This window comes from Nuphar pumila, chromosome 15 (assembly GCF_984573655.1).
Source record: "Nuphar pumila chromosome 15, dmNupPumi1.hap1.1, whole genome shotgun sequence".
In the NCBI taxonomy this organism is placed as follows: Eukaryota; Viridiplantae; Streptophyta; class Magnoliopsida; order Nymphaeales; family Nymphaeaceae; genus Nuphar; species Nuphar pumila.
In genome coordinates this window covers 26,181,723-26,209,480 of record NC_143263.1, presented here as the reverse complement: position 1 = coordinate 26,209,480, position 27,758 = coordinate 26,181,723, and the positions used below count along the sequence as shown (strand labels likewise).

The window sequence follows — 27,758 nt, the reverse complement described above, 5'->3', positions numbered from 1 at the left end:
ACCTCTCGTCCCCTTAGATTTTCTAGGGTTTCCCCGTGGCCCCCCTCCCTCCGCGCCGGAATCTTCCCGGGATCCCGCCGGTAAACCGCCCGATCTGCATGATCTCAGGGTTCCGGCGCCCGTCCTTCGCCTCTTCGTCGTTTTCGTCGCAGGCGAACCGATCTGGGCGGTGGCGCGGTGGCGCGGGACTCGGTGTTCCGTTCTCGTCGAGGAACTAGGGTTTTCGTTCTTCTCTGGTTCTCTTTTTCGCGTTGCTCTTTCTTTGTTCCTTAGCCTCCGGATCGTCTTCGTTTAAATTTGCCGTTCTAGGGTTTCTTTCTTTTCTTCTATTTTTTTTTCCTTTTGTTCTTTGTTTTCCCCTGCTCTGGATTTCGGTTGCGGGATTTTCTCCGATGGTGAACTCGGAGAAGCCGGGCGGGCAGAAGCAGTACGGCGTAACGAAGCCGATCTCCGTCTCGGGCCCGACGGAGGCGGACATACAGAGGAGCTTGGAATTGGAGCAGGTAGCCCTATTTTCTTTCGTTCTTTTCTTGATCGGTTTCTCTCTCTCTCTCACCTCTCTCCGTTTCTTATTTCCATAATGGTATTATGGCTTTTCTTGGGAAGTTTTTGGTGGACGCTGGATTGTATGAGAGTCCGGAGGACGCGTTGAAGAGGGAGGAAGTTCTTGTCGAGCTCGACCAGGTTTGTCTTGGAATTTGAGGACGGTGTGTCTGTGATTTGTGTTTCAACTTCGTTATGAATGCTCTTTTGGATTTTTTGGGTTGCATGAGATCTCTAGGGGTTGTGTTTCTCAGAATGTATCAGGAGGGCGTTTAGTTGTTTTTCTTTTATCTTTTGTTGTTGAGGGGGAAAATTGATGGTTCGGTGTGGTTTGGCGTTTGTTTCAGATCGTGAAGAAATGGGTGAAACAACTGACACGCCAGAGAGGGTATACGGATCAGATGGTGGAGGATGCTAATGCCGTGATATTTACGTTTGGTTCTTACCGTCTTGGGGTGAGAATTTCCGTTGGTTCAAGTTGAAAATTTTCATTGGCCTTCTCTTTAGACAATTGGTTTATGGGTGTTGCTAAGGGCTCAGTATTATAGGTTACTTTGTTGGTTTTTCCTTTGTTGCTTGTGCATTATTGATTTCTGTATGTCTTTGCCTCCTTATATAGCCTTGCACTTACAACTTGTCTAGAATTCCTAGAGTATGCATCGTGGGTTCGATAGTCAGTTAATTCATCTGTCAAGGTGTCATCTATATGTTCATTTGTAGCATTGTGCTGTCACATACTTGTTCTACAGAGAATTTTGATATTCGAGTTGGCGTTTATCTTCAGCATGACTAGGAAAAATACTTCATGTCATCATGCTTCAATTATTCTTGTTGTTGATTATGTGAATTCAAAGCGCATTTACTGTTGACTGATTGAATGTCATAGTTTGATGAAGACTGCGAGGCACATTTTTGAATGATCTCTATATGTCTACCTGATCAAGAATACCAGTCATTTTTGGGTTGATAATGATACGAGTAACCTTTTCTAGTTATCTGAGATGGAATATGCTGCTTTTATAGACTGTGCCATACCTGTATAAGCCATCATGATGAAATTTTATAAGACCATCAAGGTTGAAAAAAGCATATCAGTGCTTGTATTGGTTGAGCCCAAGATAGGTATGCATCATAACCTATCGTCAATGTTTTACTTTTAGTAAAAAATATAAAATCCATAATTTTTTTTAAAAACTATGGAAAATTCTAAAAAAATCTAATGCCAGAAAGAATGATATTATCCACAAAATCAAACTATGATATCACATATCAAACAAATAAACTACATAAAACATTGAACATCCAATAATCAAGACATTGTGCTATGGATGGCATGTGTATCATAAAAAAAATGCAAATCATGAAATACTATGCATACTAAACAATGAAACTAAGCTAACAAGACATATACTCACAAGGCTCATAATGTGTGTTTACATAAACGAAAACAAAATGACAATGTTTCATGATACCTAAAAGTTTTGCATAATCTATTTTTTCAAGATTTAAACTCAAACAAACTAGATGATGTTGATTATCGTCATCATCTTCTTCTTTTCCATCTTTATCTTCATTGACATACTCCCCATACACGCGGGCTTCTTCGAGCATTTGTTGGCAATGTGATTTCATGCCCTCCAGGATGGTTTTCAATGTGCACAAGGCTACATTTTGGTGTGCCTTGGGTAAGTAATACTTTAGCTGACACACCTACAAAATTGCTCTTGATGGGGGATTTGAATGTAGGACTCCTTGGTTATATAGATTCCTAGTGACCCTATTTATTTAGCTTCCATATTGTACTTCAACCTGTTGTCTCTCATGGTTGTAATTGTTGTACTCCCACTTGCCTAGAGAAACAAAGGTGAGTAGGTGAGGATATTCATTTATGTGATTTTTCATTGGATCACATTTGCACCCAGTGTAATAATCTTTTTATCTTATTGGTATTTGGATCCTGTCCTTTTGTTGCTCTCTTCTTTTTTGGTTCATTTATTCTTGTAGTCTATAGCTGTATGTTAGATGCTATAATGCATCATATGTTAAGGAGGGTAATCTTTTCGATAGTCATCAAGTATGGTACTCTTGTTTATTAGTAAACGGTGTGGAACTAATTTTGTAATGTGTTGAGTACATGATATTCTCAAATAGGTTAAGGTCGAAGGAAAAAATTAATTACATTAGTTATTAGTTAGAAATGATTGATCCACAAGGCACTTGGCCTCCATTAATGTACATATTGAACCTTTGCTAAATGTATACCAAGGCTCAATTTTGATTATTGCAACCTCAGACTTTGATGTTCATAAGGCTAGGTTTAGTGGATTGGATGGGAAGGATCAAAATAGGCATATGACACTCTATAGAATTTGTTTGTGAAATCTCAAGAACAATCGTGGCACCACTCCATATTACTAAAAATGTAAACAAATGTTCAAAAGGTATTTAAAATAAATGAGAAACATATATACATAAAATACTAGAACAAGAGCAATTTTTTTGATATTTTGCAATATTATCTTGATCAAGGTTGTAAGTATCGTATTGTTACCCATATCGTTCGGGCCCAAAGTAACACCATATCGTATCGTATCATAAACATATCATAAAATTTTAATAAAATTTTCCAACAATTCGAAACAAAATCTAGAAAAAAAAACAACAAAAATTCTAAAAGCATATCACATAAAACAATGATGAATTGCACAAAATACAACCATAAAATCACATATGAAGGCAACTATATAATTTAAATTAATAATCAGTGTTGTGAGAGGCGTACGCCTCAGTACTTGAAGCGTACGCCTCACAGGCGAGTCACACGCTCAAGGTACTGAGGCGCACACTCAGTACCTGAAGCGTTCTGGAATTGCTTTGAATACATAATTATCTAAAATAATTTCAAATATAACATTGTTTGGATTGCCCTCACTATGATTTCAGCTAAATGTTTGATGCAAGTTTCAATAGCATTAATGGCTCCTGATTAATTGCGTGGTGGTAAACCACTAAAAATCTTGCATTAGTATAACTAACTTAAATTTACATATACCTGTATATAAGTAAGAGATGTGCGCAAAAGTGCATTGATGAAAAACTATAGTTTCATGATAGTTCTATTGCATGTATGCATTTGATATGTCCAAGAAAAAATATTTATATGCATCACTAAGATTTTTTTTTGTTTAGGCCGTTTTTGATGGAAACAAATTCAAGGTTATAATTTAAAAAATTGGGAGCTATTTATTTTTCAAGTAGTTCAAAAACCTTATATTTAATAAATCAACCATCAAACAAACTCATATATGTACATTTATATTAAAAAACCATTTACCCGTGCTATTTTATTAATATTATATATTTTATTATTTTGATCATGAAGCTTACGCTTCAACGCCTCGAGGCTTACGCCTCGCTTCGTAACATGTTCAACGCCTCGCTTTGCCTCATCGCATTTAACAACCCTGTTAATAACAAACCTTGCAACCGATAACTGGCAATGTAAATAAAAGGAAACTACATAATTTAAATTTTAAATACAATTAAAGGCTAAAGCTTTAACTAACGATATTAAATTTATGTCCAAGTTATACTAAAATGTCACGAGTTATAACTAAACTACTAAGAGTTCATGATAAGTAAAAGTATTACATTTAACCAATGTCTTATATGCCAATCTTCATCTCTAAAGCTCTAAACTATAAAGATCCTAAAACTAAACTATCTTCCAGCGCCTATTTGCCAAACATTAGGACAATATTTTCTCAGTGTTGCCTCTAACTTCCGCGCCATGGTCTCTTTATCAGTTTATCTTCGACCATTTTTTGTCTATTAGGTCATCATCATCATCATCTTCAACACCTGGAATAATCGTTGGAACTCCTTCATCTTTGCATTTTTGCAAAATTCTTTTTCTTCAAATTTCTTCTAGTTCAACAATAACATCAAACACGAAAAGTGGTAGGAATAGATGGAGAATCACATGGACGTACATTTTGATCTTGATGATGATAGCATGACAAAATAGACATTTCAAATTCAATGATGACTGTAGTTGTGGTACATCATCAATGCTTTTGCAGTATTGCCATGAACAATGATCTCTATGACATGAATGTGAAGATGACATTGAAGGATCTAAAATAAAATATAACCAATTAAAAAGCTTAATAAGAAGCACGAGACACACCTTTCCTCAAAAAACACTCAATAAGAAGCAAAGAATAGGGTATTTGTACCTTAACCCACTTCCTTGAGTGGAAAAATGGTGAAAATGCACTCTTGATAAAATCGCAAAAGCCCTCTCCCTTGTTTACAAATTGGCCCAAATCGATCTCACGGAACCTAGGGTGCGTGGATTCCCTTCTAACGGACTCTAGACATATGGAGAACTTGGCCTTCAAGAGGCTTTTTAAACCCAAAATGAAAAAGACAACTTTCAGCCTTTTTAAGTGCTCCAAAACCTATGTAGTTAAAAGCGCTAGGCGGTGCCTAGTCGGTAGACCCGTACAAAGACTAGTCGAGGACTTGTCGGTACCCCAATCAAATATAAAAAAAGTACACAAAATATGCATAAAAATAAGTTTAATTCTTTTACTAATAAGGTTATTTCATTACACAAGTACAAAATTACATGCTTTTACAAAATATATTAATATACTTATCTAGAATATACATATATATAATTGTACACACACAAATATATATTCAATTATTCATAACATATTCAGTATAATCAATAAAATATGCTTTCAACCTTTCACATAAGCACAATAACACATACATATATAAATAACATATTGCATAATTCATAATGCTAAACATGCTTTCAGGCTTTTATAGAAAAATTCATCAGAAACAATATTATAAAAAACATAACCAATTAAAATTAACTGAGCATACTTTCAATGTTTCACAGAAAAAATCCCAAAAGAATATTTGCACACACACACATATATAAATATAATAACTAAGCATGCTTTCATGATTTCACATAACAAATCACACAAACACACACCCATACATCTAATTATATATATACAAAAAAGTAACAATATATATATATATATATATATATATATATATATATATGAATAATAAATAACTAAACTGCCCTCATGCCTAGGCGGAGGTAGCTCTGTCGCCGACTAGGTGCCTTAGTCGGTGCCTAGTCGGCAAAATTAGTACCTTTTAAGGTACCTACTTAGGAATTGCAAGGCCTAGGAGTTTTACTTAGCTTAGACTGACTAGTCGGGGCTTTTGACTACATAGGCTGATACTGTATTGTACGATTGTAAAAGTATCTCCAACAAGATACTAAGATCAAAACCTTAATATTCTTTATAATAAACTCGACACACATGCACAATAAGAACACTTTAGAACACTTGTGCACAAAAGCACAACTCACAAAATCTCACAAATGTACGACAACATAAAAAATATTGGAATCACTTTATTGAGCACTTGGGCTTTGACTCAAAGCCATAGAAAAACACAAGGGGGAATACCCCTATTTATACACAATGGGAAGCCATGGAGGGGCTCCCAATATGATCGTTGGGACCCCTCCAACGGTTATAATTATAACCGTTGGACCCCTCCACCGTTGGAAGGGCCAAACCATCATGTTGAGTGGGCCCCTCCATGGCTTCCCATTGTGTATAAATAGGGGTATTCCCCCTTATGTTTTTCTATGGCTTCCAACGGTTATAATTATAATCGTTGGAAGAGCCCAACGATCATGTTGGGTGGGCCCCTCCATCGCCAAAAGGAAAAAAAGGAATAAGAAAAGAGAAAAAAAGAAAAAAGAAAAAAGAAAAGAGAAAAAAAGAAAGGGGAAAAAATACATACATATTCAAAAAAGAATGTGTAAAATGATGAGTATACCCCTACGACTAAGGTGAAATAAATATATATTATATATATATAATAGGTAGATACATATACATATATTATATATATGTATATGTATTACCTTATATATATAAAATATATATTAGATTACATGATATGATTACATAATTTAACACCCCCCTCAAGGGCAAGATGACCGAAAGTTTGTCAAGGAGAAAGTTGAATCGTGGAGCACACAATGCTTTGGTGAAGAAATCTGCCAACTGATATTCTGAAGTGACATATGGAAGATCAATGACTCCTTTTAGGTAGGCTTCACGAACACAGTGACAGTCGATCTCAATGTGCTTAGTCCACTCGTAGAAGGTATAATTTTGTGGCAATATAAATTGCACTCTTGTTGTCACAACATAGCTTAGTGGGTCCTTCTAATGTGATTTTCATGTCTTCTAGAAGTTGATGAATCCATACAATTTTCATGGTAGTAGTTGCCATGGCACTATATTCAACTTCGGTCGAAGATAGAAAAACTTTTTGTTGTTTCTTACATCTCCACGAGATCAGTGAATCACCTAAGAACACACAAAAACCAATGGTGGAGTGACGGTTATTTGGGCCACCTCCCCAATCAGAGTCAGTATAAGCAATTAATTTTAAATCAGAAGAAGATGACATAAAAACTCCCTTATTTAGAGTACCCTTTAGGCATCTTACGACTCGTAAGACGACACTCATGTGAACAAAAGTTGGTGCATGCTGAAACTGACTTACCATATGAACTGCATGTGAGATATCTGGTATGGTAATACTCAGGTACATCAACGATCCTACAAGCTGTCTGTAGGGAGTAAGATCGGAGAGAAAAACACCATCATCAATCTTCATTTTAGCTCCTACAATAACAGGAGTTTCACAAACCTTATCATCTGTAATACCTGACCTGTCAATAATCTCGGATACAAGCTTAGTTTGAGACAAAAAATACCCTCTATGAGAGTATGCTACTTCAATACCCAAAAAATAAGTTAGAAATCCCAAGTCAGACATTTCAAACATATCATTTAAAATGGTTTTTATGCTTTTAATCCCTTTAGAATCGCTTCTGGTTATAAGCATGTCATCCACATATAGAAGTAAAATAACAATCCCTGCATTGGATTTTCTAACAAACAAAGCAGTATCGGTAAAACAGGATAAAAAATCATTTTCTAACATTACAAAGTTAAACCTATCATACCAAGCCTTGGGGGCTTGTTTTAAACCATAAAGTGCTTTTCGAAGGCGAAACACTTTTCCTTTAGGAGACTCCATTCTAGGAGGAGCATCCATATACACTTCTTCATTTAGATCTCCGATTAGAAATGCATTTTTAACATCTATTTGATAGATGTTCCACTTGTTGATCGAGGCAACAATTATAAGACATCTGACAGTGACCATTCGAGCTACCGGGGCAAAGGTTTCTTCATAATCAATCCCATATTCTTGACTATATCCTTTTGCAACTAAATGAGCCTTGTATCTCTCGAGGGACCCATCACTCTTAGTCTTAACCTTAAACACCCATCTACACCCTATTGCTTTCTTACCTTTGGGAAGGTCTTGAAATTCCCATGTCTTGGCTCTTCTTAGAGCTTCGAGTTCATTATCCATTGCGACTATCCATTCAGGACATTTTCGTGCTTCCTCGAAGTTTCTAGGTTCTATGTAAGAATGAATGGTGCTTAGACAAACTCTATGTTTAGGTAAAAAAAACTCATATGAGATGAACCTAGAAGGGGTTTTTCTACGTCTTTCGGTCCTTTTAAGGTTTTCCTCACTTTGAGGAGCAATCCCACTATCATCATCATATCTTTCGAGGGCACTTCTGAAGGTATTTCTATCTCTATGAGTGTAGGTTATGGGATCTCTATGCGGTTCCTCATTGACATGTTGATGAAATGAGGACACAGGACTGGTTTCATTATCATTTGAGTCATTCTGATTCGACTCATCATCACTAGTTTCATCACCTTCAGTTAATAGATCAAACAGAAAAGAATAGTCTACATTCTCGTCATTAGTTTCAAATTTTTTGAAACCACTGAGATTTTCCAAAAAACTTACATTTCTGGAAACATATAATTTATCATTTTTAATATCATAACACCAAAAATCCTTTTGAGTTTCAGAATAACCAAGAAAGACACAAGGAATGGCCTTGGGGGAGAGTTTGTCATTTTTATCAGTAAGGACAAAACATTTGCATCCAAAAACCCTTAACCTGCTATAATCAGGTTTTTTTTCGTACAATCTTTCAAATGGGGAAACCTTGTTCAATTTTTTTGATGGGAGTCTATTTATGAGATAAACCGATGTAAGGGCTGCCTCAGCCCAAAGCCTTTTCAGAATATTCTGTGAAATGAGCATGGTTCTAGTTGTTTCAATGATATGCCTATGTTTTCGTTCAGCCAACCCATTTTGTTGTGGGGTTTTTGGACAAGATTCTTGATGGAGAATACCATGACTTTCAAGATAACTTTTGAATTCATTGGAAAAATATTCGCCACCGGAGTCGGTTCTAAGAATTTTTAAACTTTCATTGAATTGATTTAAAATCATCATATGAAATGTTTTAAAAATCGAAAAAACTTCATATTTATGTTTAAGAAAATATATCCAATTAAATCTAGTGTAATTGTCCACAAAGATAACATATTATGAAAAACCTTCTTTAGATATTATCGGAGCCGGACCCCATGCATCGGAGGGAACAATTTCAAAAGATTTTGTTGTAAACATGGATCTTTGAGTAAAAGGTAGACTTTTCATTTTTCAAAGAATACATTCATTACATACAAAATTTTCATTACAAAGATGCTTAATAAAAGGCAAATAAGAGATTTTAACAATGTTGGGATGCCCAATCTCTTATGCCATACATGAATATCTTTGTTTTGAGCAACATTAAAAAATTGGTTCTTGGGAATTTGGTCTCCTCTCCTAGAGCCTTCTCCAATCAATTTCCCGGACTGACGATCCTATATCCAACATTTATTATAAGAGAATTTTATATCGCAACCATAGTCTGAGAGTTGAGAAACCGAAAGTAAATTTAAGTTTAGTTTTAGTATAAGACAAATTTTTGGAATAAAGAAGTCTTGTTTTTCAAAATTGCCAATTCCTTTAATTTCAAGAGGTGTTCCATCCGCCGTTGAAACAAAAGATGGAAGAAATTTTTTAGAAAAATCGGAAAGAGAACAAGTACTTTGAGTCATGTGAAATGATGCACCAGAATCTAGGAGCCAAAATGTCTTATCGAGAGATGAGGAAGATGGCATAGCGGCTTCGGAAATGCCTCCTTTGAGAAGAGGTTGTAGAGCATCCACAATTTGTTGAAGGGAAAGAGGCTCATTTGATGAAGGTCGTTCCTCAGGTTGGGATGCCATAGCCGCGGCAAGTATTTTCTTCCATTTGGGGCAAATGGGTTTGATATGCCCGGGTTCTTTACAAAAGTAGCAAGTTAATTTGCTATAGTCTCTTTTGCCACATCTATCATTTCCTCCTTGGCCTTGATTTTTGAAATGACGAGGTTTGTAGGCCTTCGTATTATTCCCGGGTCTCGACACAACATTAACCCCTTCATAATCATTTTGAGAAGAAGGTGTAGCAAGGATGCTAGGATTATTCTTACTAATCCCCATACGGGTTTTCTCACCACTTAGCTTAGTGATTACATCTTCGATAGAGGGAGATGTGAATGTGGATAGAAGAGAGGACCAAATTTGCTCAAATTCGGGTTTAAGACCATTTAGAAAATTGAAGAATCGATCTTCTTCTAGTTGTTTGTGTCTTAACTTAATTGCTTATCCGCTCTATTTTGGTTTGAGCATAACAAGCTCGTCCCAAATAGATGATAGTTCGGCAAAATATTCTCGAATAAACAAATCGTTTTGTTGAAGTGTCAATGCCTTCTTTTAGAGGTAATACTTGTGTGACAAATCCCTTGAAGTATACATTTTTTCAAGGTACAACCAAGCTTTGGAGGCCTTTTTGAACTTAATGATGTTGGCGTTGATCTTGGTTTCTACGGACGAAAATATCCAAGACAAGATCTTGAAGTTCTTCATCTCCCATTCATCATGCTTTTTTGAATAATCTTCTAGGGCCTTTTGTCTATCTTCCCCTTCAAGAATCTTAATATTTCCTTTTTCAATGATTGTAAGTTTGGGTTCGGGTTTCGGTATTGAACCTTGAACGTACCCCCAAAGACCCTTTCCTTTGATATGTGCTTGCATATTGCCGGCCCAAACATGATAGTTTGAACCACTATGTTTAAAACCAAGGGAGAAGTGAGTCTTTTTCACCCATTAGAGAGGGTAGAAGATAAAAAAATAATACGTACCTCAGACGATTTTCAAGTCTTTCTTGATAAAAGAGGCTTCTAAAATATTGCCCGAAGAGGATGATCCACTTTAAACTCCAATAACTTGAAGGCACGTTTTTCGAGGCACTTCAAAAATGAAGAGATGCACGATTCTCCTTCTTCAACGAGACTCTGATACCATGTAAAAGTATCTCCAACAAGATACTAAGATCAAGACCTTAATATTCTTGATAATAAACTCGTCACACATGCACAATAAGAACACTTTAGATCACTTGTGCACAAAAGCACAACTCACAAAATCTCAGAAATGCACGACGACATAAAAAATATTGGAATCACTTTATTGAGCACTTGGGCTTTGACTCAAAGCCATAAAAAACACAAGGGGGAATACTGCTATTTATACACAATGGGAAGCCATGGAGGGGCTCCCAATATGATCGTTGGGACCCCTCCAACGGTTATAAATAACCGTAGGAAGGGCCCAACGATCATGTTGGGTGGGCCCCTCCATGCGCCAAAAGGAAAAAAGAAGGAATAAAAAAAGAGAAAAAAAAGAAAAGAGAAAAAGGGGAAAAATACATACATATTCCAAAAAGTATATGTGTAAAATGATGAGTATACCCCTACGGCTAAGGTGAAATAAATATATATATATTATATATAATAGGTAGATACATATACATATATTATATATATATGTATATGTATTAGCTTATATATATAAAATATATATTAGATTACGTGATATGATTACATAATTTAACAACGATACATCACATTACTTAGGTGTATCGTATGATACACCCGATACGGGTATGATACACACTCGTATCGCGATACGTGTGTATCGTATCACAAAACCCAAAAGGTATGATACCTGCAACCATGATCTTGATAGTTATATTATGCTGGTATTTTGAAAATATCATGATATTTTACATTTTTAATATCGAAATATTTTCAAATATCAGTGATCTTGTTGGCTATGTGAACACAAATCCCTCATCATGCTTCAAGTTTGGACTTATCAACTAGTTGCTAAAATAGTGTAAGATGTCTGTTACTTACTCAATTTAGGCTCTTTTTGGGAGCTGTATTTGAGAGGGTGATAGGGATTCATTGAATTCCATATCCTATTGTTGTTTGGAAGCTCGGGCTTGAGAGATGGGAGTGGGGAGTAGGTCTGGTAAACGAATCGAGCAGCTCGTGACTCATCTCTGTACAGCTCGTCACAAACTCGTTTGTCATCTGTATGTATAGCTGCAGAGCCGAGCCACGAGCAGCTTGTTTAGCTTAAACGAGTCAAGCCTAAACATAGGGTGTTCGACTCAGCTTAGCTAGACTTGGGAGAGCTCGTATAGATAATATATATATATATATATATATTTATGTATAATATATATTTTAAGTGTAATATATAAAAAGAAAAATGCATAAAGTATATATAAAAAGAGAAGGATGAATGAGAAATATAGACATAAAATATGATCTAGTAAGTGTAATATATATATATAAGAGTAATATGTAAAAAAATTATATATTCCATGTATAAATAACATTGTATGTTTTTACATGAACCAGCTCGTGTTCGGCTAAATATGAACCCGAGCCGAGCCACGAGCTCAATCCACTGGTAAACATGCCGAGCCTGAACATGCCCTGTTTGGTTTGTTTGGCTCATTTACCAGCCCTATTGTGGAGTGGAGATGGCCTCTCATCCTCATGTTTCAACTACATCATCATAAACCCACCCTCATCACTGATTTTAATCTCCACTCTTATAATCCCTTTGATTTTTGCTCCAGCACCAGCTCCCAAATAGAGCCTTAGTTGAATTGGAAAGATGGAAATTTTAAGCAAGGAAAAGCATTCATTGTGGTGAACTATGTCATGTTGCTATGAGTTTATTAGTTAAAATCCTGCCTAGTCCCCCGCCTAGGCTACTTAGGCACAAGGATACTGCCCAAGAGCGCCTAGTTACCTAGGCGAGTACCTAGGTGGGGGCTGTGATTATATTTGTTTTCATATAATGTTTAAAACACGTGTGTTTTTGAATTTTTTAGCCTTTTCTTATTTTTATGGTTTTTGTATTTTTATATAAATTTATTATATTCGTTGGCCGGTCTTTAGGCTACACTGTTAAACAAGTATTTGTTTAGATTGATTTAAATGTTGAAAACATAATCATGTCTTAATTGTTTAGCTTTGTTCATCAATTAATTTTTTTCTGTTCAGTTGTTTGGCTTAAAAAATTGTTTTGAATATGTATTTTCTTATACTTTGAAGAATTTATTGTGTGTATGTGTCTCTCTCTCTCTCTCTCTCTATATATATATATATTCTTTTCTGCATCCTGACTATCCTGGCTAGGCCTTTTAGGGGCTTGGGACTAGGTCTCGATTAGCACGTCTGACTATATGGGTGAAAGTATGGGGTGCGATGTAGTGCAAATGGTACAACACAGAATTTTCTTAAAAAAGATGGATCTGTGAGCATGATGGTACAAGCACACACACATCAACTTGGAAAAATGCACACTTATGTTCCATTTTAAAGGATGCTTTAGATATGAGTTATTAATTACAATATGCTTTAATAGTTGACGTTTTCAGTGTTGAATGTAAGCTATATATTAATTGGATCATAAGATAATAAAATGAGTCATGTTCAAAACCTAGATGACCCATACATTAAAGCTATGCATTCCAAAGCGCTAGGCGGTGCCTTGTCGGTAGACCCCCTAAAAAGACTAGTCGAGGATTAGGCGGGACTAGTCGAGGATTAGGTGGGACTAGTCGAGGATTAGGTGGGACTAGTCGGTACCCCAATTAAAATATAAAAAGGTACACAAAATATACATAAAAATATGTTTAATTCTTTTACTAATAAGATGTTTTCATTACACAAGTACAAAATTACACATGCTTTCACAAAATATATTAATATACATAACCAGAATATATATATATATATATATATAATTGTACAAAAAAAATATATTTCAATTATTCATAACATATTCAGTATAATCAACAAAATATGCTTTCAACCTTTCACAGAAGCACAATAAAACATACATATATAAATAACATATTACATAATTCATAATACTAAACATGCTTTCAGGATTTTATAGAAAAATTCATCAGAAACAAACACACATATATAAAAACATAATCAATTAAAATTAACTGTGCATGCTTTCAATGTTTCACAGAAAAAATCCCAAAAGCAAAGTAGCACACACACACACACATATACATAAATATAATAACTAAGCATGTTTTCATGATTTCACAGAACAAATCACACATAACACACACATATATATAATTATATATACAAAAAATAACAATATATAAGAATAATAAATGATTAAACTGCCCTCGTGCCTAGGCTGAGGCAGCTTAGTTGTCGACTAGGTGCCTAGCTGGCAAAATTGGTACCTTTTAAGGTACCCACATAGGAATTGCAAAGCCTAGGCGTTTTACTTACGTCCGACCGACTAGGTGGACTAGTCGGGGCTTTTGATTACATAGCCTTTAAGTGCGTAGTACTGTTTCAAATATGACATGGGTACAAGGCTTCGTAGATATCCATGTTACATAGGTGGTGAAGCTGCTTGTTTAGGGAGCATAGATAATGGGAAAAGTAAAAAGAAAAAGATAGTTCTGCTTGGTTATCGTAGCTTCAAATACATGTAATCAACCTTTCATTTTTTGACCTGCCTCATCTCATTCATGCTAGTATGGTGCTATCCCTACTTCAACTTTTGCCACCATTGATCCACCTTCTCTTCGGCCCTCCACCACTCCTTATTTTAGGGACGTCACAATATCCTTCATTTGTTTAAACAGCAAGTTGTGGACCAATATATTAATTAACAGCTTTTTTTTAGGTGGTGCGGGGGTTTTGTCTCTATATTATCAGTTTGTGTCTCTTTTGGTGAGGGTCATGGTGATCCATGGTGAGGATTACATAAAGGGTGAATGGGTGGAGTTAGTGGATAGGGGCTTTGTATGGCTGTAAGAGGTAGTGTTCATGGAGTGTTGGTGAACAAGTTAGGACAACAAATCTTTGATTTTAAGCGGCTTTTGCATTCATTGAAAATTTTACTTTGAGTTATTTCGTTAATCATGAAATGACTTTCTAGGTGTGTGGCTGTTAGTCATTTGCAAGTTGTGCCAAGTAGTGGAATGTCTTCTTTGCTTGTAGCCTGAAAGAGTTGTTTCATTGCTTATGAGATATCCATTGAGTCTATTTTCTAACACCAGTGTTTCACAATAAAACCATCCATTCACATGCACAAACCTGCACAATCCATAGGACCCACCTAGTGGAATTTATAGTGGTTTTATCACCCACAAAGATTGCTTGAAGATTAGAACCTTTTGGGCGACTTTGCTTTCCTATTGTGATGGGTGAGTCATGGAGCAGATGGACATAAAATAAAACATTGTAAAAACGAAGATCATAATATTTCCATGGAAGTAAATATTGAAATTTGAATTTCTTGGATGGACATGATGGCTATTGTCTTCTTAAAATTTCTCGATCTTATTGTGGGGAAAAATATTTGCCTTTTGTCTCTGCTTTATATATTTTTACCTTTTTTCCCCCTTTTAGTTATGACATGAATCTTGGTTGTTTTCACCTAAACCTATATCCCAAGTAGCTCAAGTCTTCTATCCAGTGCAAAATTGATGGACCTGAAGCAATTATGAAGTGGAACATCATATTAATTTGTTTGACATGTTCGGGTATATTTAAGCTAGAGTTACAATGTGGCTATTACTTTCATGCGGATTTCCCCCCCTAAGAAAATAAAAACATGGTCCTTAGAGACACTTCGGAAGTGAGTGCAATAAAAAATAGTGAAGGTGATCATTGTGCTTTAGTCTTAGATGTATTTGAACTGTTGAAGGAAGGGCATACTAATATGTTGACGAGGTGCTTGTTTTTTCTTTGCAAATCTTTTAATGTTGAATTATTTGTTCAGGCTGCAACTTTTGCTTTCTTTATTTAATTGTTTTTTTCCTGTACTGGTAGTCCTCCAATTTGCCTGGCTTTTGATGGTCATGCTACTTCCTATTGTAAGTTCAAAAGGTTAATTACTGCCTCACTATCAGGTTCATGGTCCTGGTGCTGATATTGATACCTTGTGTGTTGGTCCATCTTATGTGAATAGGGAGGTAACTCTTAACTCCTTGATTTTTTTGAACCTCTCATCGATTTTTATAAATTCATGGTGTGAACCTTCGGCCTTTACTAACTTACAATGGGTGTCTCCCTCACCTTTGCCCGCAGGAAGATTTTTTTATTATTTTGCATGATATTTTGAATGAAATCGATGAAGTGACTGAGCTGCAGCCTGTTCCGGATGCTCATGTACCTGTCATGAAATTCAAGTTTCAAGGAATATCAATTGATCTGCTGTACGCCAGCATCTCTGTCTTGGTTGTTCCCGAGGTGGGTTATGTTTTTCTTTTTGAAAATCTCTATTAGTTAAGTTTTTGGGTCATTAGATAAGCAGGTTCCTTCATTTTACTTCTCAAGTACGTGTTACATGTTTGAGCTCTTGGTTGTGAATGGACATGCCTATATCTTTGTATTATTAAGTGTTGAGTTATATTTTTCTAATTCACTTACTTTGCAAGCATAAACATGAACAAACTTGGTAAAACAGGAGTTTAAAAATATAAATTTACCTTCCCCCCTGCACATGTCAATCACTTATGCATCCATGCTCTTGTTCGAGAGATTAGTGGGTTTTGATGTGGAAAACAAATTTTGTCTTAATATTTATTGTTGGATAATATTGTCGACTTTCTTACAATCAATAGGTGGGTGGCTCAATTTTCCCTAAATGAACTTGTGGTAAGGCAAAACAAGGTTTATGTGGGTGGAAAGTACTGGAAGCTTCTTGCTATATGGGGAAGCTCCGTTTCGGAAGCGGGAAACTCCTCACTTCCCCGAAAGGAGGGAAACTCGACTCCCTTTAGTGGGAAGCTTGCTTCCTTTTCGTTTCTCAAATCGATTCCCTTTCGCTTTCTTAACGTTTCCCTCTCGCTTCTTGCCACTTTTCACTCGCTTCCTCGTCACTTCATATGTAAATTTTTTATAACAAGCTTGCGTGTTGGTTTTATACTACTATTCATGTGATTTCTAATTTGCTTCTGCCCACACTTTATATTTGCTTTCTATGTGTTTGGTTTTCATTTTTCATGCACTTACATAATTGCTTCATGACCGCTTCTTACTACTTTTTAACACTTGTTTCCCCGTTTCCGCTTCTCGCATCACTTCTCTTATCCATTTCATTTCCTGGTAACTAAGGCAGAAACATCAAACAAATTATTTAGTTTTGTATGAGATAGGAATTGGTTGTATGATCTGATCACCATATATAATTTCACACATGAACCAAAATGCGGAGACAGGCCCATGTATATTTTTAGGAAGTTGCATGTTAAATCTTTGGGCAATACAAAGTTTATATCATTAGTGGTTTGAAGTCTGCATGCAGTTGACCTACAGAATGTATATGAAATCGGATATCATGAGAACTGCAGTTTCAATACTTTTGGTGGTGTTTGGTGATCCAGGATCCTGGCAGAAAATCTTTGCTCTATATGTATTATGTATGAACGCAAAGAGGTGGTCAAACGGTTGAGTAGTTGCTCTCATTCTTGAGACTTGAGTACTCTTTTTTCTTGAGGTTTTCACCTATAAATGGCTCGTTGAGGTGTTACGACTTTAAGGGATATTCTTCATTCTTCCACTTTCCAATCTCATTCAATGTTGTTGAATAAATGCTCTATGGATATGGAGTAACCTTGTCAGTATGTAAATGATCTTGCAGCCTTTATCCTGTTTGGATAAACTGTCTCTGATCATTAATGCTATTGCAGGTTATTGATGATGAATTCTTAAATGTACAATCACAAGAGGTCTAAGTCAGTATGATGTATGAACGTAAAGAGGTGGTCAAACTGTTGAGTAGTTGCTCTCATTCTTGGAACTTGATTACTCTTTTTTCTTGAGGTTTGTACCTTTAAATGGCTCGTTGAGGTGTTAAGACTTTAAGAGATATTCTTCATTCTTCCACTTTCCGAGCTCATTCAATGTTGTTGAATAAATGCTCTATGGATATGGAGTAACCTTGTCTGTATGTAAATGATCTTGTAGCCTTTATCCTGTTTGGGTAAACTGTCTTGGATCATTAATGCTATTACATGTTATTGACGATGAATTCTTAAATGTACAATCACAAGAGGTCTGAGTCAGGATGATTTTATCCAGAGAAATTACATGACTAAGGTCTTTTGAAGGACATGTAGGAAATTTGGTGTCATTCTTCATTTTATGCTATTCAGCATCATGCTTGTAGTTTGTGAGGTGGCAGGATAGCTAGCTATTATGAATATGGCCATGACACACTGGCACTGGTGTTAATCAACTCAGCAAGGATAAAACAACTCACCAACTTTTTAAGATGTGCAACAGAGTAGAAATCAAGTGGTTTCAGTCGAGCCAAGGATTTTGGCAAGTCCAACATTCCAGCCATTTACATCTTTTTACAAGAAGATGAGAAGGGGAAGAATGCTCCAAGAATAAAATCTTCGTATAGCAAAACAACTTCTCATGCTGCCTAAGTCGTGTTTAAGGGCACATCCAATTTTTCTTCCAAGTTGATACATCTTTCACTTGGAATCAGATAACCGTTCACTTCTCATATGATTTACATTCTTTACAGATACAAAACAGTCTTAGTTGTCAAAGGCGGCGCCTAGGCGCAGCCCCATCGCTTGGGCGACCAAGTTTGGGCGGTGGGGCCCTATATTGTCGCCTAGGCTTGGACTGCCTAGGCTTAAGCCCAGGACGGTCCGCCTTTTTTTTGGTTGACTTAAATCAACTTGTAAAAGGGGGACCTTTTCCCCCTTTTCACCCCTCTCGTGTCTTCTCTCTCTTGATAGGGCAGAAGAAGAAAACGAAGAAGAAGAAGAAGCTCTGTTACTCTCGCGTGCAGGTACCTCTCTCTCGGGCTCGGACTCAACTCTCTCTCTCGGGCTCGGGTTCGACTCATGCTCTCTCGCTCATTCTCTCTTGTCTGTCTCTCGTCTCTCTCTGATTTGTCTCTCGTCTCTCTCTTTTTCTTATGGGGTTTGGCATGGGGAAAATCTTGTTCTGGGTTTTCTTATTTGGTTTTGGGGATGTATGTTTGATGCTTTCCTTTTTGGTGGTTTTTGGGTTTTTAGGAGAAAAGCCCATTTGAGTTTTTATTGGATTGCTTATGTAGATCTTGGAAAACTCATAATCTTATTTGGTTTTCCTTTTGTTTTTTTGTTGGTAATTATTTCTTGCAAGGTTATGGGTAGGAGTATTTTTTAGGGTATTGTTTATTTCTTGGTTGATCATGGATATGATGCTTTTTTTATTTATGGGTTTTTCTTCTTTATTAGTAATCATGCTCTTTTTTGAGTTTTCTATCTCTCAAACTATTGGTTTTTCTTTGCTGATCTGTTTCTTAGATGCATAACCTGGCTGCCATTTGATCTACATGATTGATTGTCTACTTTTTTTGTCAAATGTATAGTTTCTTCTTGGTCATTTGATTTTGAGAAGGGGTTGATCCCTTGGTCATTATGTTGGTTGTGATTCTCTGCTTTTGCTTTTCTGTTTTCCCGGGGTAGATCCTTTCATTGTGATGCCACATTTCCACATTTCAAATATGAATACACACTATGTAAAGCAAGGTGCAGGCTTGGGCAGTCCAATTCCGCCTAAAAAATACGGCACCAGCAAAGTCCAATTCCGCCTCATTTCACCCTCAATCCTTGGTCCTCGGCACATCTGGAAAGGGTCTGCATCAAATAGTTAGACACATTCAGCTTTCAGGATCAAACTAACATCATGAACTGATTTCAGCTTTTCGAGTTCATACCTCAATTCTAAAGACCAAAGTGTTCAACGACATATTTTGTTTTGTATATTACTTATTGTTGATTGATTTTATGTTGTATACATGTTTGCTATTAATTTTAGTTGTTTGTTTACATATTTATATGTTTTTTTATTTGGGGTACCGCCTAGACCGCCTAGGCCCTGCTTAGGCTTTCTAGGAGCTCACCTCCAACATATTTTTAACATTAACAATACTATCTTGATCATTTTCTGTGATAATCATGTCATCAACATAAAGTAATAGGATAACAATCTTAGTACCTACACTTTTCACAAAAAAGAGCAGTGTCAGTATAACAGAAAGAAATCCCAATTTAATCATGATATCACTAAATCGAGCATACCAAGCCTTTGGGGCTTGATTAAGACCATGTAAAGCTTTTAAAAGTTTAAGAGTTTGACCTTGTCCAATGGTAACTCCGGGTGGCGGATCCATATATACTTCTTTATTGAGACTTCCATTAAAAAATGCGTTTTTTACATCAAGTTGATATATAGGTCATTTTTTGATTGATGCAACAACTATTAAGGTTCTAATACTCGTCATTCTGGCTACAAGAGCAAATGTTTCCTCGTAGTCAATTCCATATTCTTGCGAATATCCTTTAGCCATTAATCTGGCCTTATATCTTTCTAAGGATCCATCGCTTTTGGTTTTAATAATCAAGTCAGACTTGGTTTTCAGTCTAAGCCGACGGGCTCTTATTAAATAAATATAAATTACAAGATATATTTTTATCTTGTATATGCCTAAATCAGATAATGTATCAAGGTCTTGAAAATTCAAAACCTGACTTGTGATGGGCCCTTCCTGTGTTGAAAAGGTGGAACCCTCTTTTTTCTAGTAGGTAATGAAGGCTTTCCACTCCCTTCCCTTCTTTGACATGGGACTATTCTCCCATGGAGCTTTCCGCTTTATGTATGTATTGTATGAGAAATGTAAAGTTTCCCTTTATAAATGATTTTAGATTAATGCTCTCTCTCTCTCTCTTAAATTAAAAAAGTAGCTACCTTTCTTTATTAGTCCCTTATCAATGTAAGAGGGGAGGCAAGGCCCCTCCAAACCTATAGAAATGGGGATTCTCCACTATTTTGCACAACCAACAAGTTAAAACCCTTGGGTTGCCTAACTGACTCGATACAACTTAAAAAAATACTCGGCGGGTCACAGGCATGGTGAGTAAATCCGAGCTCGATTGAAGTCAGGCTTTATTCGACATGACAATTACCAAGTCGGGCTTTCAGTGGCTTAAAAGCTTATCAGGTCAGTCAGGCCCTTGCAGACCTGTTATTGGGCTGGCTCTGCCCGACCTGATGGTTACTTGAGATTGTGATAGAGGTTTCAATTTGGGAATGAGAAAGATAAACTTAGGTGTCCTCTTTGTGCGAACACTAGGCATACTAGAGATCAATGTTGGGACATAGTGGGAAGACCTGTGTCACACGGACTCGGCTCCAAGGTTGCCGCACCCGCATCAACACGCACCGACACGGGTGCGGCTCGGACTTGGTCAACCCGACCTTGGGTGCAGTCAATGCATCCGGGGTCATTTTGGTCCATTTTTGATTTTTTTTTTAAATTTTCTGAGCTACAGAATTTAAGGAAAAAAACCCTGAATCAGGCTTCACAACTCGTCACCTGTCCCCTAATGGGCACAACTTTGATTGAGTCTTATATATATATATATATATATATATATATATATATATATATATATATATATATATATATATATATATATATATATATATATATATATATATATATATATATATATATATAGCCGAGTCCCCGTGTCCAAAATTTTTGAAATTGCGCCACACCCGCACCCATGTGACATAGGGGAAGACCAACCTTTTGAAGAAAACCAAGCATATAATGCTGGCTGGGAAAGCAGGATAGATGCTTTTTCTAAGAAAAAGGTCATACTAGAGACGGGGGGGGAGCGTTTACTTTTGCATCCAAGTCTTATCGTGCAGGATATGAAACTAATATCTCAGCCCACTTGGCATTTTACTTCTTGGATTATAGATTCAGGAGCTTTAAACCAAGGTTGCTAAACTAGGAAGCGAAAGCAGAAAACGGTATGGGAAGCGGAAGCAAGAAGCGAAACATTTTAAAATTTATAGGAAGCGGGAAGCGAAGTATCAATTTAAAAGCAAAATATTAAAAAAATGAAGCAGTATGGTAATTGAATAGGAATCGAACAAGAAACAAATAAAAACTAAAATAAAATTGATTTTTTAGTAAAAGAGTTAAATTTTTGTTAAAATATAACAATGATGGTTACTAATTTAAAGAAAGTAGATGGAAAGTGAGTGAAGGCATGAGAGAAGATACAAGAAAAACATGAGAAAAACATATAGGAAGCATAGACCATGTGTATGGGAAGCATAGAAGAAGCGTGGGGGAATCGAGATTCCCATGAAGTTTCGGAAGTGAGGGGTATCACGGTTCCGAAGCGAGTTTCCGGGAAGCGAGCTTCCCACCTACCTAAGAAGCTTCCGGTAACTCTGCTTTAAACCACATAACTAGATGAGAGCTCTATTATTATTATCATGCTTCTGACTATAGTATGAATTTGAAATTGACTGATGGTTCTTAATTTGCTTTTAAAAATGATTTTTAGAAGTTGTTTGTGCCTTTCTTTGGTTGGATAGTCCTTTTTCCCTTACCTATATATATCGATCTCCCATATGCCCTCTTTAACATACAAGTTACAAACATGATATGCAGCTCAGCAAGAGACTAAATATCCTTGTCTATGAACATCTAATTTTATCAGTTATAGCAGGGCTACTGTTGACCTCTCTCATCTTATTCTTGAATTTGATTCTTATTCCGTTTGCATTGATGAGGATCAATAGGCAGCTCAGATTTTAGCTATGTAGTCAAAAGCCCCGACTAGGCACAGACTAGTCCGCCTAGTCGGTCAGACGTGAGTAAAACACCTAGGCTTTGCAATTCCTAGGTGGGTACCTTAAAATGTACCAATTTTTAAGGCACCTATTTGGCGACTAAGCTGCCTTCGCCAAGGCACAAGGGCAGTTTAGCCATTTATTATTCTTATATATATTAATTTTTTTGTATATATATATATACATGTGTGTGTTTGTGTGATTTGTTATGTGAAACCATGAAAACATGCTTAGTTATATATATATATATATATATATATATATATATATATATATATATATATATATATATATATATATATATGTGTGTGTGTGTGTGTGTGTGTGTGTGTGTGTGTGTGTGTGTGTGTACGTGTGTGTGCTACTTTGCTTTTAGGATTCTTTCTGTGAAACATTGAAAGCGTGCACAGTTAATTTTAATTGATTATGTTTTTTTATGAGTGTGTGTTTGTTTCTGATGAATTTTTCTATAAAATCCTGAAAGCATGTTTAGTATTATGAATTATGTAATATGTTATTTATATATGTATGTATTATTGTGCTTCTGTGAAATGTTGGAAGCATATTTTGTTGATTATACTGAATATGTTTTGAATAATTGAAAATATATATATATATATATATATATATAATGAAAATATCTTATTAGTAAAAGAATTGAACAAATTTTATGTATATTTTGTGTACTTTTTTATATTATATTTGGGGTACCGACTAGTCCGACTTTGTCCCGCCTAGTCGATTAGTTTTTTTAGGGGTCTACTGACTAGGCACCGCCTAGCGCTTTTGACTACATAGGATTTTAGCCCTCCATCCTTGGTTAACTAACGACAATTAGAATTCTAGCCGACTTAATTATAGATATTTGTGACAAGCTCTTCACCTGATCCTGGTGTATCTATTTTCTACTTGCTTTTTGTTTTAGGCAGTCTTGTTGCTTGGTTGGCTTCTGCAGATGCCTCAAGAATTAAGTTTGCAAGTCGGCTTATTTCTTAATCCAATATATGGTTATATTTTATTTAATTATTTATTGGTTATTTTTAATTCTTAAAGTTCCAATAAGCTTTTCGTGGTGATGCACAGGACTTGGATATTTCTGATAGTTCTGTCTTGTACAATGTTGATGAGCCAACTGTCCGAAGTCTCAATGGATGCAGGGTTGCAGATCAAATACTTCGTCATGTTCCAAATGTTGAGGTGAACTTTTATCATCTTTAGTTTGGAGAAAGCATTTTGTGTTGGTTATGTTTTTCACTCCGTCACTGAATTTTCCAACAAAAAATTTACAGCATTTTTGTACAGCTCTGAGGTGCCTGAAGTTTTGGGCAAGAAGGCGTGGAGTATATTCAAATGTAAATCTGACATATTTTTTAATTGATATTTTTGTTGGTTTACCAAGAATTTCATTCTAATAGTTGCCTGTTTGATCCAGGTCACAGGGTTTCTTGGTGGTGTGAATTGGGCTCTCCTAGTAGCTCGTGTCTGCCAGCTCTATCCTATTGCAAATCCTAGTATGCTTGTGTCTCGATTCTTCAGAGTTTATACACAGTGGCGTTGGCCAAATCCTGTTATGCTGTGCTCAATAGAAGAAGATGATCTTGGGTTTCCTGTGTGGGACCCCCGTAAGAACCCTCGTGACAGAACTCACCACATGCCAATTATAACACCTGCATATCCTTGTATGAATTCTAGTTACAATGTCTCTACAAGTACTCTTCGGGTTATAATGGAGCAGTTTCAAAATGGTAACAAGATCTGTGAGGTGGGGCATTTGGTTCTGTGATCTGTTCAAAATTGTACTAAAGTTCATTACTGACACTTGATATTTTTTCCTTATTTTAATTATTGTCCACGAGTATGCAGGACATCGAGCTGAGCAAAGCGAGTTGGAGCTCATTGTTTGAACCTTATCTCTTTTTCGAGACATATAAAAATTATCTGCAGGTTGATATTGTTGCTGCTGATGCTGATGATCTGCGAGCCTGGAAGGGCTGGGTCGAATCTCGCTTGCGACAACTTACTCTTAAGGTGTGTTATGATTGAAAGCTGTTTCTATTAGGGTTGAATGACTTGATGATTCACTCATCCACAAGACCTGCTATATGAAGCCTGTAATTTTAGTCTGGTCTGACTTGAGATTAGGACTGGGAAGCGAGTTGAACCATTCATGCTCGGCTCGTAAACTGCCTAGGCTTATGGGTCTAGGCAGTAGGGCCATGTTTTTCGACGTAGGCTTCCTAGACTGTCCCTGCTTAGGCCGCAGGAACATAGTTGTCATGTTTTCTTTTTTTCTTTTTCTTCATCGTCTCGTTCCAAAAGCTTTCTTTTTTTGTTCTCCCATTTTCTTCTTCTTTTCTACTCTTTTGCTTCTTTTTCCTCCTTTCACCCCTCCAGCTTCTCTTTTTCTTCCTCTTCCACTTCTCCCTCCTTTTTCCTTTTTTTTCCTTATTTTTTAATTTTTTCTTCCTTCTCTCGCCCCTCCACTCTTTTTTTTTCCTTTCCTTTTCTTCTTTTTTATCTTTTTTTTGTTTACATGCATGCATGTGTTTTTGACACATATAATCTGTTTTCTCAGTTCTCTCTCTCTCTCTCTCTCTCTCTCTCTATATATATATATATATATATATATATATATATATATATATATATATAAGAAGGGGGTTCATCCTATCCTCCTTTTCTTTATGTCACCGTTAGGACCCTCCAAATATCAAAGTTTCAGTTGTTTTATGCTTAATTTAAACCATTAGATGTGTTTATCAATACTTATTTATTGAGAAATAAGCTTTGTTTCAAATTTGATTTGATGGAAAAATGTCAACATTTTATCATGAAATTTTAGTAAGATATCAACCGATGATTTTTTTACCTCTTTAAAATGTATATCTGAGCATAAAGATGCTTAATCAATTACATGTTCTCCATTCGACAACAATCATAAACACATCTAACGGTTCATTTCGAGTATAAAACATCTAAAAACTATGATTTTGGAGGGTCCTAACAATGACCTACCACAGGATAATCCCCATTCTCTCTCTCTCTATCTATAAATATGTATGTATGTAAGTATATAAAGTAATGGGATGGTGCACCTCAAGTTTTAGTGTATGTACAATATTATGTACTTTCATGAATTTTGTGACATGTTACACTTAATTAGACACTTCATCCATAGTTACAATCATATGTTTGTTACTAAATGTAACCATTTATTGTAATATTTTTGTTTTTATTGATGTTTTTTTTTTTGGTTCTGCGTAGGCCGACTAGTCCCACCTAGGTCTGCCTAGTCCTTTTGGGTGTCTACCGCCTAGGCTCCGAGTAGCGCTTTTGACAACTAAGGGTTTAACTCTGGGACACGGCCCGACTTTGGGCCTTGTGCTTACTGATTTTTGTCATCCTGAATCAGTGAGCAATCCATGAGGCGGGTCAGTGTGGTTCTTTGTTGAAGTCTCACGTTTGGCATTGATTGTTGAAGCCCCGGGCTTATGAATGACTATACCTTCCATTTTTGCTTGTTTTATCTCCTATGCTTACACAGATAGAGCGTGACACATACGGGATGCTGCAATGCCATCCATACCCAAATGAGTATGTAGACAAGTCCAAGCAGTGTTCACATTGTGCGTTCTTCATGGGCTTGCAACGGAAGCAGGGGGTGCAAGTACAAGAAGGCCAACAATTTGATATACGTGGCACTGTTGATGAATTTCGTCATTCTGTCAACATGTATATGTTCTGGAAGCCAGGGATGGAAATATATGTGTCCCATGTCCGCAGGAAGCAAATTCCTGCATATGTTTTCCCAGAAGGGTACCGTCGACTGCGTCCCTCCAGGATTTCGAACCATCATGAGAAAAGTTCAGGAGATGAAACAGCTGAAGAATGTGGTGATGGCTCTTCCGAGGGACGGCTTAAGAGGAAGAAGCATCCTTCTACACCTACAAAGCTGGGCAAGAGAGCTTCTCTTAGCCCAGAGCCGTCCAATCATTTTTCAACACCTGATGGTGGTAATCTCTCAGGTGCATCTGATCGGGGGAGCTCGGTGGAGAAGAGCAAATCTGATTCAGGTGGACACAGTAAGGAGAATGCTCGAAGTGCAGTCCTACAAGAAGCCCCATCTGAGGCACTGTTGGAAAACACAGAGTTAATTGGAAATGGGAATTTTCAAAATGGACTAGTAGAAGAACTCGAGGTAGTCATTTTGTTTTCTACCGTTGATGTTTAGCTTTATGAATTTACTGGCTGATATGCCTTGACTCACCTACTATAACTGCTTCTGTGTTCCCATCTCTTGTTTTGGATTGATGACGCCAAATGTTACTCTTGGAATGGTTCTTCAGGCTCACGGTGGAGTTAGCAACGAATCTGTTCCGAAGCAAATGATCAGGCACACAATTTTTGATCCTTGCTTGATCCGTTTTTCTGGTTTTACAGAATGATTCTGTTATTTTTAATTTTTTATACTGTCACATCTCTTTTTTTGGAATTTTCTTGTACAGGTTGAGCCTAACCACAACGGCCTAGCTATGGCTGCAGAGGACCAACAAGCGTAAGCTGCTGGGAATCAAGTAAGATTTCTTTAACAGTATCTTGTTTCTCCTTGAAAAATAAAGGAAAAAGAAAACAAAAGAAAAATTATTGAGGAGAAAAAGAGGAAACTATGAGGGTAGGGAACCCCAGGATTTGGGCAAAAGATCAACAAAAGCCAAGTCCGGACAAGGTGGTGAGATTCTTTTAATTGCTGGCTTTTAAACTTTTCGTGTACAGGCGTGCTAGTGTATGTTAATGTATGAATTGGGTGGCTGACTGGGGGCACCTTTGGGGAAAAGGAGCTTGGTAAGTATTTGGTCATGTGTGCAGTATCATGTAGTGCTACAGATACTGTAAGGCCATGTCTTCCATTTGGAACTTTAATCCGGGTGACCCTAGTGTTCCATCTAGGTTAGAAATTTTACTCTTTTTTTTTGCGTTCTAGTGGTTTAGAGCTAGGCTAGAATAGGTCTTCTAGAACAGGATTCTCTCTCTCTCTCACCATTCTCTTTTTGTGATATTGTAAATGGAGAAAAGGACACTTTTAATACAGACTATTTCCCCATCA

The 27,758-nt window shown here is 36.5% G+C and overlaps 1 protein-coding gene across 2 annotated transcripts; it reads left to right on the top strand.

The window, feature by feature from the left end:
- Positions 1-27,758, top strand: LOC149814886 (nuclear poly(A) polymerase 4-like). Of its 2 annotated transcripts, XM_089990668.1 has the most exons (12): positions 1-503; positions 607-684; positions 891-998; positions 15,901-15,963; positions 16,079-16,240; positions 23,738-23,851; positions 23,944-24,006; positions 24,087-24,416; positions 24,518-24,682; positions 26,199-26,852; positions 27,001-27,047; positions 27,160-27,758. In XM_089990668.1, the coding sequence occupies exons 1-12, from the start codon at positions 393-395 to the stop codon at positions 27,182-27,184; spliced, it is 1,920 nt and encodes a 639-aa protein (XP_089846794.1). In that variant the 5' UTR covers positions 1-392; the 3' UTR covers positions 27,185-27,758. The 2 variants fall into 2 exon arrangements, with proteins under 2 accessions (XP_089846794.1, XP_089846795.1); XM_089990669.1 differs by lacking the exon at positions 23,944-24,006 and having other exon boundaries at positions 16-503.

Coding starts and splice junctions, on each gene's coding strand:
- LOC149814886 (XM_089990668.1), top strand. CDS start 393: ATGGTGAACTCGGAGAAGCCGGGCGGGCAGAAGCAGTACGGCGTAACG. Junction 15,964..16,078: donor CATCTTATGTGAATAGGGAG/GTAACTCTTAAC, acceptor CTTTGCCCGCAG/GAAGATTTTTTTATTATTTT. Junction 23,852..23,943: donor GTCATGTTCCAAATGTTGAG/GTGAACTTTTAT, acceptor AAAAATTTACAG/CATTTTTGTACAGCTCTGAG.